This window comes from Cladosporium halotolerans (assembly GCF_011745625.1).
Source record: "Cladosporium halotolerans strain TM138-S3 chromosome Unknown Sca5, whole genome shotgun sequence".
NCBI lineage: Eukaryota > Fungi > Ascomycota > Dothideomycetes > Cladosporiales > Cladosporiaceae > Cladosporium > Cladosporium halotolerans.
The window spans coordinates 819,581-833,300 of NW_027191456.1; the positions used below are offsets into that span (position 1 = coordinate 819,581).

General features: G+C 55.0%; 4 protein-coding genes across 4 annotated transcripts; 3 read left to right on the forward strand and 1 right to left on the reverse strand.

Annotated features, from left to right (window-relative positions):
* Positions 1-2,855: 2,855 nt before the first annotated feature.
* Positions 2,856-4,751, forward strand: WHR41_02203 (uncharacterized protein; the record flags this gene model as incomplete). The annotated part of the gene is made up of 1 exon (XM_069370809.1): positions 2,856-4,751. The coding sequence occupies one exon, from the start codon at positions 2,856-2,858 to the stop codon at positions 4,749-4,751; it is 1,896 nt and encodes a 631-aa protein (XP_069232419.1).
* A 2,717-nt stretch (positions 4,752-7,468) lies between these two features.
* On the reverse strand, positions 7,469-8,149 carry WHR41_02204 (uncharacterized protein). Its single transcript, XM_069370810.1, has 2 exons — positions 7,778-8,149; positions 7,469-7,723 (listed from the first exon to the last, which is right to left on the reverse strand). Exons 1-2 carry the CDS (start codon positions 7,996-7,998, stop codon positions 7,585-7,587), a joined length of 360 nt encoding a protein of 119 aa, XP_069232417.1. The 5' UTR covers positions 7,999-8,149; the 3' UTR covers positions 7,469-7,584.
* A 2,425-nt stretch (positions 8,150-10,574) lies between these two features.
* WHR41_02205 (uncharacterized protein) lies at positions 10,575-11,780 on the forward strand. The gene is made up of 2 exons (XM_069370811.1): positions 10,575-10,801; positions 10,859-11,780. The coding sequence occupies exons 1-2, from the start codon at positions 10,704-10,706 to the stop codon at positions 11,208-11,210; spliced, it is 450 nt and encodes a 149-aa protein (XP_069232418.1). The 5' UTR covers positions 10,575-10,703; the 3' UTR covers positions 11,211-11,780.
* Positions 11,781-11,841: 61 nt separating this feature from the next.
* On the forward strand, positions 11,842-13,473 carry WHR41_02206 (uncharacterized protein; the record flags this gene model as incomplete). Its single annotated transcript, XM_069370812.1, has 1 exon — positions 11,842-13,473. One exon carries the CDS (start codon positions 11,842-11,844, stop codon positions 13,471-13,473), a length of 1,632 nt encoding a protein of 543 aa, XP_069232415.1.
* Positions 13,474-13,720: the final 247 nt, after the last annotated feature.

Genomic DNA, 13,720 nt, shown 5'->3' on the forward strand with positions numbered 1-13,720 from the left:
AATCAATTATGTGTATGCATCATGGCAAGCCCCGCATGCGCACAGTTACACTGGATTAAATTGCAGGACTGTGCGTGTAACCCTCGGCGACCGTCAGACGCACACCTCCACGGCGAAGGAGCTCGGCAGCAGTACCGAATCCTTGTCCAAGGCCACTATTGAAGCACGGCCGCTTGCCGATGACCGCACCACAGGATGCGCTCATGGCATCGAGTAATAGCCAAGCGATGGCGGGCCTACTTTGAGATAGGCACTGCGCACGGTGCGTCTGTATTCGACTTTTCAGGAAGCGAACAAAGCATAGTATCAAGCCCTCGCGCCGAGAACCGACGGGAGGGTGCGCTGTATGCACGCTGTCAGGGGTGCATGCAGGACTACTGGCGCTGGCGGATGATCACCATTCAGGGCCATCGTTAGATGTCAAAAGCGCCACAAATACGACCACCTGCCATGCGCGTGCTGGTGCGTTATAGGATGTCAATAATATGCCTACGAGCCGAGCCACCCTCGTTGCGCTGCCGATTGCTTTCACCTGCACATAAGCGGTGTGTTTGCCGCGCATGAGGGTGTTGTGCAGAGGCATGTTTCAGGGGAGTTGTCGGCGAATGAAGATCGCAAAAGCTACACCTCGTCGCCCGGCGGTCGCACATGACTTGCGCAAACTGTCGCGCGGCCATTGTTGCGGAGGGATGGCCGAGCGCTTTCCCCATACAGGTAGTCGACACGACCGTTGACATGTGCATCGCGACATAGCCGCGCCCGACTCAAGCTCGCCCTGGACAACCGTTGGATCGGGCTGACTATCGACCGCCTCTTTGGTCTATCGAACTAGACTTTGCCGTACGATTCAGAGGCATGCTGGCATCGCCCGTAAACCGTTGACCGGAAGCCTGGGAACGAGAATCGTCGTTGAGAGCACTGGAGTGGGCGTACCACGTACGATCGTCCCAATGGTGTCAATGAGGATCAACAGACTCCATTCTGACCGTCGTGGAGCCTTCCAATGAGATGTGCCGAAGGTAGTACGATTCTGCGGCGGGCATCAGGTAGGGTTTCCATCACCAGCATTGGCACGCCCGCTTTTGCGCCATCAATGGCTGATCGGACGCACGCCCCGCTTCGGCGACGTTCGCTGGCCAGGGCACGAGCACCAAAGTGTGAGATGGGGCGGCGATAGTGGTGCGGAGGGGAGATGGGGCTAAAAGTAGTGGGTGTGTGGCGTGGCTTTGCGCTCGACTCGCAATTTGATGCACGTGTACAAGGATAAGCGAAGGCTAGAGACAGGATACGGGTCATCATACGGCACAGCAGGCTGCCCATGCTTACATTGTCGCTGGCAATACTCCGTTGCGGCACGCATAGCGACGTTTTGCCGCGTGCATGAGCAACGGCGGAGCGTGACGGAAGCGAACCGTGGGAGCTGGCGAAGTCAACGCAGCCGATGCGTGTCTGGGCCACGCAACTGACCTACAGACGCCATGCGCCGGCGCGTCGTGCCTCTGCATGTTCTTGCCGAGAGAAACTGCCCACGCTACGCAGGTACCTGCAGCAATAATAGATTGACATAAGACGCACTAGTTTCGCATTGCAGAGGCGAGTGCGCGCAGGCCAATGACGAGCGCACCGGCAGACGATCCCTGGCGAGCATCAGGCACGAACGTCGTTTCGGCGTCGTTTCGGGCGCGCGCCGTCTGTCGTTGATAGCAGTAGCACGCGCGAGCGACCGCCGGGCCTCCACTGCTCAGTAGCAGGTGCTGCATGATTACTCGCGCTGCCCCCCAAGGCTCGTCCTCGCCCGCCGCCCCGGAGATGCAGCCGGCGCGGGTGCGTACCGTTCAACGCTCTTCGGCTCGCGGGCCCGCCGTCGGCCTCGCTTGGATCTCGCTGATGTGCATCGCAATGGCAAAGGCTCTCCAGGCTCGCAAACCTACGCGCAGCTGACTTGGGAGGGCACGAGGCATTCAGGCTCAAGAGCCGCAGCCGGATTGGTCGGCGAGCACGCAGTAGCGCGCCGGGCGGCTGCACCTAATCCGCTGGTGCATTTCAAGGCGGCAAGGGGGTTTGCCCTGCCTCCACCTCATGCGGCACCGCTCCAGGCGTTGCATGAGCTGGCCCTCGCCCACCCGCGCCGATGGAGCGAGTCCATGATACACACCGCATCGCCTAGGCCCGAAAGGCGTTTGTTGCTCATCCGCACTCCAACCTGGCGCCCGTTGCGCGCTGCTCGTTGGCCGGGGCCTGAACTCTCTTTGCCCTCCGAACACCCACTCCAGCTGGTACATCAGGTACTTGAGTCCCGTGGCAGGACGACCGCGGCCAGCCCATTCCTTGTCGCTTTCCCTCGCCGCCCCGGCTCTCTTCCTTCTTTCACGGCGATGCGATCGCCTGTGCGGCGCAATCTGAAACATTCTCTTCCCTCGGCTTAAGTGGCTCGCGCGACTACACCCTGACCTTCTCCACCTGGCCACAGCTCTTATACATGCTCGCGGCATAACACCTGGCTCGTCTGCCAATATCCCGCCTGGACCACTGGTTCACGTCTTATCTGGAACCCCACTGCAAACGCACGCTTCTCGATGGTCTTCACCTCTCCATTTAGCATCCTGCTTTAACCGTCTGTAATATTGCAGAGCTGCCCGTCTTACTCCGCTGGTCGGCACGGGTCTCGATTCCAAATCCCTGATCGTCAGTCCATACGCTTCGAAAAGCCGTCACTCATTGACCCTGGATGTTGTCCCACAGTCTTTACAGTTCTCTGCGATATCTCTTTTCCAAAGTTGAACGTTAAGACATTGTCTTCGTCGTGAGATCCGAGACAAGCCAAGACTGCATGGATCTTCAAGACTTAGCTCCCAATGGATCACTCTCATAACGGTTCCCTTGGAGGGATCCAGTTCGAATCCACCCCGAAGCCCACTCTGCACAAGAAGAGATCTCTGGTGAAGATTCGATCTGACAGCATCAGCAAACAGCCTCGTCCCATAACGACGAGCACCATCGACACTAATGGGGCAACCTTCCACGAGGTCCGCCTCAATGCTGATTACAGGCCGGTCACCGCTAGCCAACGAAAGGGATCTCTCCGGAATGTCGTGCGCAAGATCTTTGGTAGAAGCAGATCCAGCCGGGTCTTTCCACCAGAACCGCATCAAGCAACACCTCCACGGCACAAATACCACAAGAGCGAACCGCCTGGGATGCTTCCTGCTCCGCGAGAGTTGCCTGATACCGATCGTGAGAGGGAAGACCAAGCCCCTCATCGTGCACTTTCAGCACCCCTACATATCGAAATACCGCAAATCCACAACACTAAAGTTCGCTCACCGTATGCCGTCGAGTTCCCCAAGAGCGCAAGGCTGAAGCCACTGGACATCAGCAGCCCATTCGCTGCACCAGGACCCTCCCTTCGCCGGCGCAAGACCTTACCGAGCATTTTGATCGCTGGTGACGACGCCCTAGCGATCGCCGCCGCGGCCAAAAAGTCGGAGACTCCACCGATGCCCGCAAGAGCAAGTGCAGAGCTCGTTCGACCAGGACCCGCCTCGGAGATCGGCGTCGCGATAAGCGGCGTAAAAGATAAGAGAAGGTCAAGAAGTGTTAGCGGCATACCCACCAGAGATAGCGGTGTTGCCAGCGAGCCTGAACGCAAGAGAAGCGAAGAGATCCGGTTTTGGCGTGAAAGCTACCAGGGCAGTGTTCTGAGAGCGAGCGGTTTCATGGTCCCGTTCTCGGTGCCTCCGCCTGAAGAGCAAGAGCGTGACGACAAATGGCAGAGGTCGAGAGACGACGAGCAGCGCCCGTTGTCGCCCACGGCACGATCGGCTGAGAGCCCTCGTGGTATGCAAACCACCTCCCACTCGCGCCAGGACACCCTGAGAACGCTCGACGGAAGCACGCCTCTACACTTCGGCAGCAACTCCAGGCTCGAAGCGCGCACGTCACGGGATCTCGAAGATCGTGTCGCTCAACTAGAGGCGAACGTGCAATTCTTCCAGCGCTCATTGCAGAAGCTACAAGCCGATCGCAACCGGCGGACGGTGATCGTAGGTGACAATCCGTCGACGGCAGATCAGCGCAAGAGTTACCGCACCCCAAGCATGCTCGCAGACGACCTCCACGTACCAACGAATTATGCACGAGATGACCTGCAGCCCGAGGTTGAAGCCCCTCGACCAGCGACTGCACCACACCCTCGGTCGCCTATCGCCGAGTGTCCGCCAGTGCCTCCTCTGCCTAACCAGAGCGACAACTACTCTCCCGAGGCGTCACCCACGTTCCTTCGCCCATCAACCCCTCCGCGAAAGCCATCCAACCTTATCACCACGAACCCAAACGTCGCCTTCAAATCGCTCTATCAAATGCTCGCCGACGAGAGGTCTGCTCGCCGTCGCTTGGAGCACCAAATGCGCGCTCTGCACACCGAGATCCAGGATCTCCAACAACAAGTCTCCACCACGAGTTACAGCCACAGGAGCAGCTACATGCTCTCGCACGAAGCGACCGTGGCTTCTACACGACTGCGAGAGCTGCTCCGTGAGACAGAGAGCCGCGGTGGCAGCCCTGAAGACACGCCAAGGAAAACTATGTTCATCAGCCGTTTCTCAGGCAGCACCACGGGCGGCGTCCGAGAGATCGACGAGGCTGGCAACGACGACGCAGAAGAGGAAGCGCAGACGCCTTGTGAGGAGTACAAGACTCCGCAAGAGGAGCAGAGCCCGTTCAGGCTTGAGCGGGACGGCGAGATGTTCTGATTTCAATTTTCGGCGCAGAGCTGGGCGGACGACTTTCATTGGGTGGCTTTCTTCCTTCCTTTCTCTTTTCCTAGGTGACACGTCTTGATACCCACACACCTTTCTCCTTTAGTTTATTAATGCTTTGATAGCCCTGCGAGACGACCAGGAGCTGTGTACACTAGGTTATGGTGCATAGAGCTTCTTTTATGAGAATATGGTTTGATCAGATCAACTCACCCGGTTTTTTGGGTCATCTCCTGACAGTGAGGCATACATGAGGCTTGGAGACTGGGTTGAGCCCGAACATACTTTGAGGATATGCCCTCATATCCCAAGTGACCGACCAAAGCCAAAGAGAGGTAGGTTGGCGTGTCCTCACATGCAAAGTCAAAAGCAGCCCGTTGCCTCAAGGAGCGAATAAATTGACTGGCAACTCGCGCACTCCTTCTGTTCCATTGTCATCTAGCACTATCCGAACTTGCATCGACCATCATCAACTCAAGGAATACAGCCAGCGCTACCCTCGCCAGTCGACAAGACAATACTGCGATCAAACGGCCCACTCGTTCAAGACCAAGCCATAGCATGAACAACACCTTCCCAATGGCATCCCAACACCCCTCAACCAACAACCCCCTCACCCTCTCCACCACCAACCCCACCGCGCAAGGAGAACAACAGCAACACCCCACGCCCCCAACCCTCATGACGCTCCCCACCGAGCTCCGCCTCCAAATCCTCTCCCACGTCCTCACCGACGCCGCCGACCCATCCGGCACCATCAGCATCGACCCGCACGCGCACAAACTCTCCAGCGCCTCCATTCCCACAGGCTTTTACCACGCCGACCGCACGCTCACGAAATGGCGCCTGCGCTGCGGCGTCCTACACACCTGCTCCGGCCTGCGCGCAGAGGCGCTCGCTGAACTCTACCGGACGGGGACTTTCTCCGCGCGCCTTGGGGGTGTCGCTTTTCGCGAGAAGGCGTTTGGGCGGTGGGTGGAGGTTCTGGGAGACTAGGGTGCGAGGAGAGTGAGGAGGTTGGTGGTGCTTGTTGAGCTAGGGTGGTTGATCACAGAGGAGGGGTGCGTGGATTTGGGCGGGGAGATTTGTTTTGATGTGCGTGGTGGGTGGGTTGGGTTGGAGGGGTTTGGGGGGATTGGGAAGAAATTGGCGGTGCGGTTGGGGGGGTTTTGGAGGAGGGTGAGGGCTGGGAGGAGGGAGGAGGAGGGGTTGGGGGCAGAGGAGTGGAGGACTGTTTGGAAGGAGATTATGGAGGCTTCGGAGCTGTTTTGGTTGGATAAGTTGTAGAATGGGGATTGGGATATGAGCTGTGTGTGATTTTCCTCAGAATCGGATGCTGTTTCATACAACCGGTCGCGCCTGCCTAATGAGTGCGCACGCAGTTACGCTCAATATGTTTTGCGGTTGCTGCCACATCAAGACTAGCCTCCTATCTTACTCGCCCTCATTTGTTGACCTGACATCAGTTCACAACTATTTCTGCTTCCTCATTCACCCGCTCACTGAGCTCTGTTCACATCAAATACCGCCTTAACGTCACTGCAACCATGGATTGGCGTAGTATGTCACATGTGACGCTAACTTCACTTCACTCACTTACTGACGTGCGCCCAGAAGCGCTCCTGCAGCCAACGCCCAAAACAGACCCGGCCGATTCAACGCCGCTGTTGCCTAACACAATGTCGGTGTATCAAGCTCCCTATCCCAGTCGTGAATTTTCCATTCCCGGTGCAGCTCCCAAGGTGGCGGGCAAGGCAACGGCAGCTGTGGCAGACAAGTCGGAGACGGGACCAGGAAAAGGAAAGGGTAAGGGAAGAGGCATGGGCGCGCCGACCACCCGCAGCTTCGAACCGCGTTTTGTCCCACCGATGAAGATCCTGAAAAGGGAGACTAATCCCATCGACAACCAACTTGCAGCCGGAAACAAAGCCGCGACCAGCAACGGCAATATGCTGCTCAGCAACATCAAAGCTCTCACAAGCAACAACACCAAGGGTGCGAAGACCTTCCATCCGGTCAAGAAGCCAGGGTCACTACCAAGAAAGGTCACCCTCATGACCCTCCCGCAAGAGCTCCGCGACCGCATCTTCTCCTACGCCTTGCGCGCGACAATTGTCTTGCGAGTCCCGCCGTATTTCCCAACAACCGAAGCCCACCCGCCGCTCTTGCTTGTCTCGCGCGAGGTCCACAGGCAAGCGAAACCACTCTTCTTCTCGGCGAACGACTTCATCGTCATCTTCGGCAAATCGGACAGCCAAGCCATTTTCAACGGATGGATGAAACACCTAGGCAAGCACGTCATCAGGCTGAGAAAGATCCTGTTCGTAAAAGCCGACACCGCGGTCGTCATCCACGTCACGCTTGAGGATCGCAAGGCGGGCAAGATGGAGTTCCATTACAACATGCCAGCTGCGGAGGAGCTGATGGCCTCGACCAGAGAGGCGCTTGAGAAGATGCTCCCGAAGAGCGGTGGCTTTACCTCGCGCGGCCTGAAAGCGTTCTTCCACACCCTGAGCTACAAGAAGCAGGAGGCCGGGGCTGAAGACAAGTCGATGGGATGAGAGAAAAGTAAGTGCTTGGGTAGGGCGTCCTCTGCCTTCAACTGAAGATGACCGACACGGGGTCATTCGAGCTTTCCTGAGGCGAAGACACTTGGAGAATGTCAATATCCCTCACGTCGGAAGGGAATCGGTAACTCTGGAAAGTGGTCGTGAGCTTGAAACAAACGGCATTTCTTATAATGCTTGTATCCTACAATGCGTGGCAAAACAGCCATCTCCTTGCAATCGAATAATACCAATGCAAACAGATCACCTTATTGCTCCCTTCAGTGTCCCTTACCGCCCCTCTCATCCTCCATACCAATCTGTACGGGCGACTCAGGGAACTCCTGCTTCGCCCTGCTCTTAGAGCTCCTCTCGTCCTTCTCACGCGTCGCAGATCCGCCTACGTCCTGTTCGCGGCCCCTGCGATATCGTTAGCCATGTTCTCTATGGTCCCAATGAGAGTCGATCACTCACTCTCTGCCGCCCTTGCTGTTGTCGGTCTGCACGTCCAGACGGTCATCCTTACGCGTCGTGTGTTGCGAGTCTGGGTACTTGTCCGTCTTGACCTCGTAATTGCCAGCTTGTCTGGACGCGACTATGCTGAAAGTGCGTGCGGCAAGAGGCTTTGAAACGGCGTTGGTGTTGCGGAGGGCGCTGGTCGCAGCGCGGCGGGAAAAGGTCAGGCTGTTGGACATGGTTGCGGCGTGTTGCTTGCTGGATATTGACGGTGATGCTTTGATTTTTGTGAAGATGAAATTGAGAGAGACCTACAAATCCAAACACAAACAATGGTGTAATGCTCAGTTACAATCTACAGGCATCGGGCCAGGGACATCGAATGCTCCACGCAACGACGTAGGAGGAGCGTCATTGATCGAGGTCGAAGCCGCGTGATGAGCTCGTTGCTGTCAATCGGATCGGACGCCGTTGCGGAGGCGGATCTTGCCGCTGATCCGGGCGAGATACGGGACAATGCAATAGCGACGAGAGGATTGGCAGTGCGAAATGTATTCATGAATTGGAAAAGCCTGGTCTGAGCTGTCTGATTACTACACATGAACATCGGAAGCCTGCAGTGAGGGAACTCCTAACACGCTGTATTCGACCTGCGAACTTCTTTGCCATCCTGCACGGCACCAACACTCACGCAATCCTCCTCTTTCCAGCCTCTTAATTGGATCTTCGTCTCGAAACCCATCTTGCTTGCGACGCCACGGAACTTTCCATTGACATAGAGATTCCAAGATTTTACATCCGTCGCTCCGTTCCAACTGACATAGGCTGTTCCATTCTCGACCGCCACAACAGGATGCCAGTCTCTCGGCGTGCCGAACCACGCGCCTCGGAATGTCCTGTAGCTGTAACCGCGTTCCTTTTCTTCGAAGCGTGCCTTCCAGACGACACCACCGGCGGCATCATACTCAATTATCAGTGGAACTCTGCCACCGCCAAGCAAGAAATTTCCGTTGGGCAGTGCCTGAAGTGAACCTTGGCTGTCGGCGTAAAAGCTCGTATTGAAAGGTTGTATTACTCTGGAACTCCCTTCTTTCTGGTCAACCTCAAGCAGCAACCCCTGTGTATAATTTCGGCCTTTGTCGTCTTTCATATTATGATTGTCGAACAAAGTCATCTTGAAAGTACCATCCTTTGTCAGGTTGTGGGCTCTCGCGTGATGCGCCCAACTAAAACCATGCTCATGGCCGTCGATCGTCTGCAAGACCCTGCCGCTCACGCGGTCGAGTACGTAGCTGCACCACGTGTGTCGACTGTTTATCAATAGCCGGTCCGCACCAAGTGGCTGTATGGAGTTTATGTGGAAATGGTCGAAAGGTGCCTTCTTCGTGCCATCCCCCATGTATGATGGCAACGGCAAGCGAGAATGCGCAAGAGGTATATGATTGATAGCGCTCCAAGATGAGATTACATGGCCAGTGAGCGGATCGATTTCGAAAAAGAGACTGTTGGCAAGCCATCCGTGCTTGGGTCCACCCAGAGGTGATAGATCGTAGGGAGTGTTGTTGTATGCAGTGACATATATTGTGTCAGAGCTGGTCATAATATGCTCGTGAAAGTCCAGATTGCCCGGCGCATCGTCGACGAGAGAAGTCATGGTGGCATTTAGATCGAATTCGAATTCTTGATACTCGTTGTCAAGAAAAACCATCTTGCCATAGCCATGTCCGGGATTGGGCGCGCCAGTCGAGTAACCGTGAGAGAAGGTCAAGCACGCCTCGTTGCGATATGTCTGTGGCTTGAGATCTGAAACGTGATCGTGTCTTTCGTCAACGAAGACCAAATCGCCATCCAAAGTGTAGACCACGGGCTTGCTACTTTCTCGGTGAGGCCCTTTTGGGGTCATGAAAAGATATTGCCCAGCCTGATCTGAAGGCTTTCCGGTGGTTCGAAGCGCTGGCGGCCTAAGCTGGGAACTCTTGAACACGAGGTGTGGCCATTCGCCATTAATTTTTCCATCTTGTTGGACCTGGAGGTGACGTTCAGCCGATTCAACAGTGACATGCCCTAAGACATCGCCTTTCGAAGCAGCAGTGTGCAATAAGAATACGACGACCAGTAAACAGAACAAGAAAGAGGCGCTGATCACGCATGGCTCTGATGAAGAACGCATTTCTTTACCAATTCATGCTGCACTGTTCCTTTCCAGAGAATGCGACGAATGCTACACTCTGGATGTCCGATTCATATGAGTATCTGAGGCTTGGACAGCGTACTTACATACAATAGAAACTCAGACGGCCCGCCATAGAAGCAGGGTTTGCTTGGTTGCAAGTCATGTTTGCCTCATCTGGCTAAGAAGTGTGACCACGCGATATAGTGGAGTAAGCATTGATATCTAGAGCGGCATCAAGCGGCAAAAAGGCTTTGACAAAAACTTCATACAGCATACTAGTGGCCACTGGAAGTCATCAACTCAAGAGCGAGCCGCACGCAGCCTCGGAATGGATGTCCGCGGAAGCCGTTGTTAGACGGAACCGAAGGTCTGGCAGTGACCTAGCGTGTTGCCAATGTTGTAAGCTGCAGTTTTCGGCAAACTCGGGTTCCTTAGATGAAATGCTAGGACGTTCTGAAGTCGCTTGTACTACAATAGGCGACCAAGCCATTTCAGGCCGTAAGTGGCATCAGTGTCTTTGAACGCGGTCCGGAGGAGGATTATCCGTGCTCCATGGGCTTCTCTAGAAGCCGCCCCGAAATTATGGAGACAGCGTTCACTGGAATCGTGGGGATATCTACCTAGGTATGGCGATTGTGGACTAGGTGCATGATATTTGGATGTTAGAGGGATCCTTCCTTCCGGGCTGGGAGTTTTCGCGGTGTTCGTGCCACGCGAGCGGAGGTGTCCCGCTCCGGGCTGCAGCTCCCTGACCAGTTTCTCTGCCTCACTATGTCATCAGTTGTCGAGCAACATCCTAGCGAAACCGACAAAAGCAGCGCTACGACAGATATCATGGCGGGAACCGGTGCGGAGTTTCCATGCACGCTGTACGGATCCGATATTGCTGTTTTGTCATGCGAAACTGCGCGCTGACCCCTCGCCAGCACCATAAACACGCCTTTTCCCACGAACCGCCTCGCAGAAGCAACCCTCAAATCGCTCTCAGTCGATGAAGAACTCTCACCTCTTGTCCGGCGGTCATTCTCCCTCGTCAACGCTGCTGGAGAAGAAGTTGGAGATGTGGAAGGAAGGACTATCCTCAGAACAGAGTATAAGGCCACTACAAACCGCATGCTTCGCGTCGCTGTGAACGGCTTCTTCGAATCTTTGAATGTTGTCGTACAAGTCATGGAAGAATTGGACGTTGATGTTCTGCATGAAAAAGGACTTGAAGACCTAGAAGGAGTGCAAGGTGTGGAACAAGGGATGATCGGATCGACTGTTGGCGGAGCATGAGGCTAAACCAAGCCATCGGCCCATGACCGAACGACGACATATGATGAGACGAGGTTTCTGGCATTGCTCATACGCGCAATTGGCCATCGATCAAGCGACGACACAGCTATAGGATGCGCGCGGCCGCAAACAATGCCCAGATTTGAGAACCGCTACATTCTCTCAGATGGGCAGGAGGCAGCGCCGTGTACCAGCAGGCTTAGCGGCCACAACCGAAGGCTAAAGAGTCGCGCGAGCAGTCTTGAAGCATGAAAGTCAATCAAAAGCTGCTTTTACATGTGCACGAGCCGCACGAGCCGCTCCATCCTCAGGATGAATGCCTAAATTATAGGCAAGGCAAGCGGTGGCCCGTCCACTCTATGGACAAGAGGCATCAACGCTTGATGCCGGCCGTGCTCTTGTCGCGACATTTCCGCGCGGCAATTATTATATGGTAAACATCGAATCAGCCGAAGTCGGGCTGCCACCCCTGCAACTCTTATCTATCGACAGCCAAGGTAGCCAAGCTTAAATATGTCATTGCAGATATGTAACCCGAGAACGGCCATTTCAGTATATGTTCGCATAAAACGTTCGATTCGCCTGCTCATACTTCGCCTTGCCAGTCTCACGATATTCAGGGTACCCCATCATGCGCATCGTCGAACTGCTAGCTGCCACGCTTGCATTGGCCCCCAGCACTGCTGCCTTTGATCCACTAGAAGCCACGATCGCCTCCACGCATCATGATCTATACACTGGTTTGACGACTTGTCGCGAGATTGTCGAGTCCTTTATATCTCGTATCGAGTCTCTCAACAACCGAACTAATGCCATCATTGCACTAAACCCCTACGCTCTGGAAGATGCAGACGATTGTGACAAGAAGCTTGCAGCCAACAATGGCACCTATGGACGCCTTTTCGGCATTCCTATATTGCTAAAGGACAACTTTGACACCTCATTCATGCCAACAACAGGCGCCAATGCCGACATGGCACATTCACAGCCGACGGTTGATGCACCTTCAGTCGCAGCGTTCAAGAACGCTGGCGCCATCATTCTCGGCAAGACAAACCTTCATGAGTTGGCCCTCGAAGGAATCAGCGTCTCTTCTCTCGGCGGCCAGACTATCAATCCGTACGACTTAATGCGGACGCCAGGCGGAAGTTCAGGTGGCACCGGCGCGGCAATCGCGGCTTCCTTTGCAGTATGGGGCACTGGTACAGATACAGTCAACAGTCTGCGAAGTCCAGCTAGTGCAAATAGCTTGTGGAGCCTTCGGCCTACGAGGGGATTAATCAGCAGGGCAGGTGTGATCCCAATCTCGTACACACAAGATACCATTGGACCGATTGCACGCTGCGTTCAAGACGTTGCGACTGCCCTTACTGTCATGGCTGAGGGAAAATACGACGCAGACGACAATGTCACAGCTCTGGTTCCGGCCGGTATCAAAGGGACCGACTATGGCTCCTCGCTCAGTGCAGGTTCACTGAAGGGCTTGCGATTTGGTCTCTTGGAAGGGTTCTTCAATCGCACAGCTTCGGACGAGACAACGCCGGTGAACGACGCGATGAGAATGCAAGTTGAAAAGATACGCCGTGCAGGAGCTACGGTAGTGCCCATCAACGACACCATATACGATGCCAACAAAATCATCAGCGCCCTCGATGTTCAGCGGTACGAGTATCGCGAGGAGCTGACCAAATACCTTCAAAAGCCATTGCTTTCCGGTATCCATCCCAATTCGACGGAGGAACTATACGCCAGCGACAAGTTCCTCGTGCTACCTTCGGGCTACGAATATGTAACAACATCGCTTGTATCTTCTACCTCCAACGCGAGCTATGACACAGCACTCGCTGGCATCCAGAACCTGACTTTGGCTCTCCAGAAGACTTTCGTAGCGAGCCATCTAGACGCTTTAATCTACCCGGAACAGAAGAACCTTGTGGTCAAGCTTGGTTCGCCTTCTCAAAGCGGTCGTAACGGCATCCTTGCCGCGTTGACGGGCAGTCCTGTTGTCACGGTGCCTGCGGGATTTAGCCCTGCTACAGATACTGCCCCTGATGGCGTTCCGATTGGGATGGAGATATTGGGCAGGCAGTGGACGGAGCAGAAGCTGCTCCAGATTGCGTATCAGATCGAACAGCTTGGACGGGTGAGGAAAACACCGTCCTGGGCAAGACAGCGCGTGAACGTGCGAAACTACACAAGCGTGCCAACTATTGTGCCGAATGTAGGGAACATTCCTGATGAGTATCCTCTCGGGCAGCTATGATGGTGTTAAGATCGCCATACACGGGTTTAGTCGCGGGGACGGACGCCGTTGTGAGAAACCTAAAGTACTCATGGGTATTACCGATATAGAAATTCACGATGAGCTGCTCAATCAAGAAAAGTCAATAATCGAGGGTATGAGAAACATTAATCCGCCCGTCGTGATGCCAAGGCTGGTGGCTGATCGCCGCCTGACATGTCCCTCAGCTGGCCATCCGATATGAGCTGTAACCTCCAAACTCGTCGCT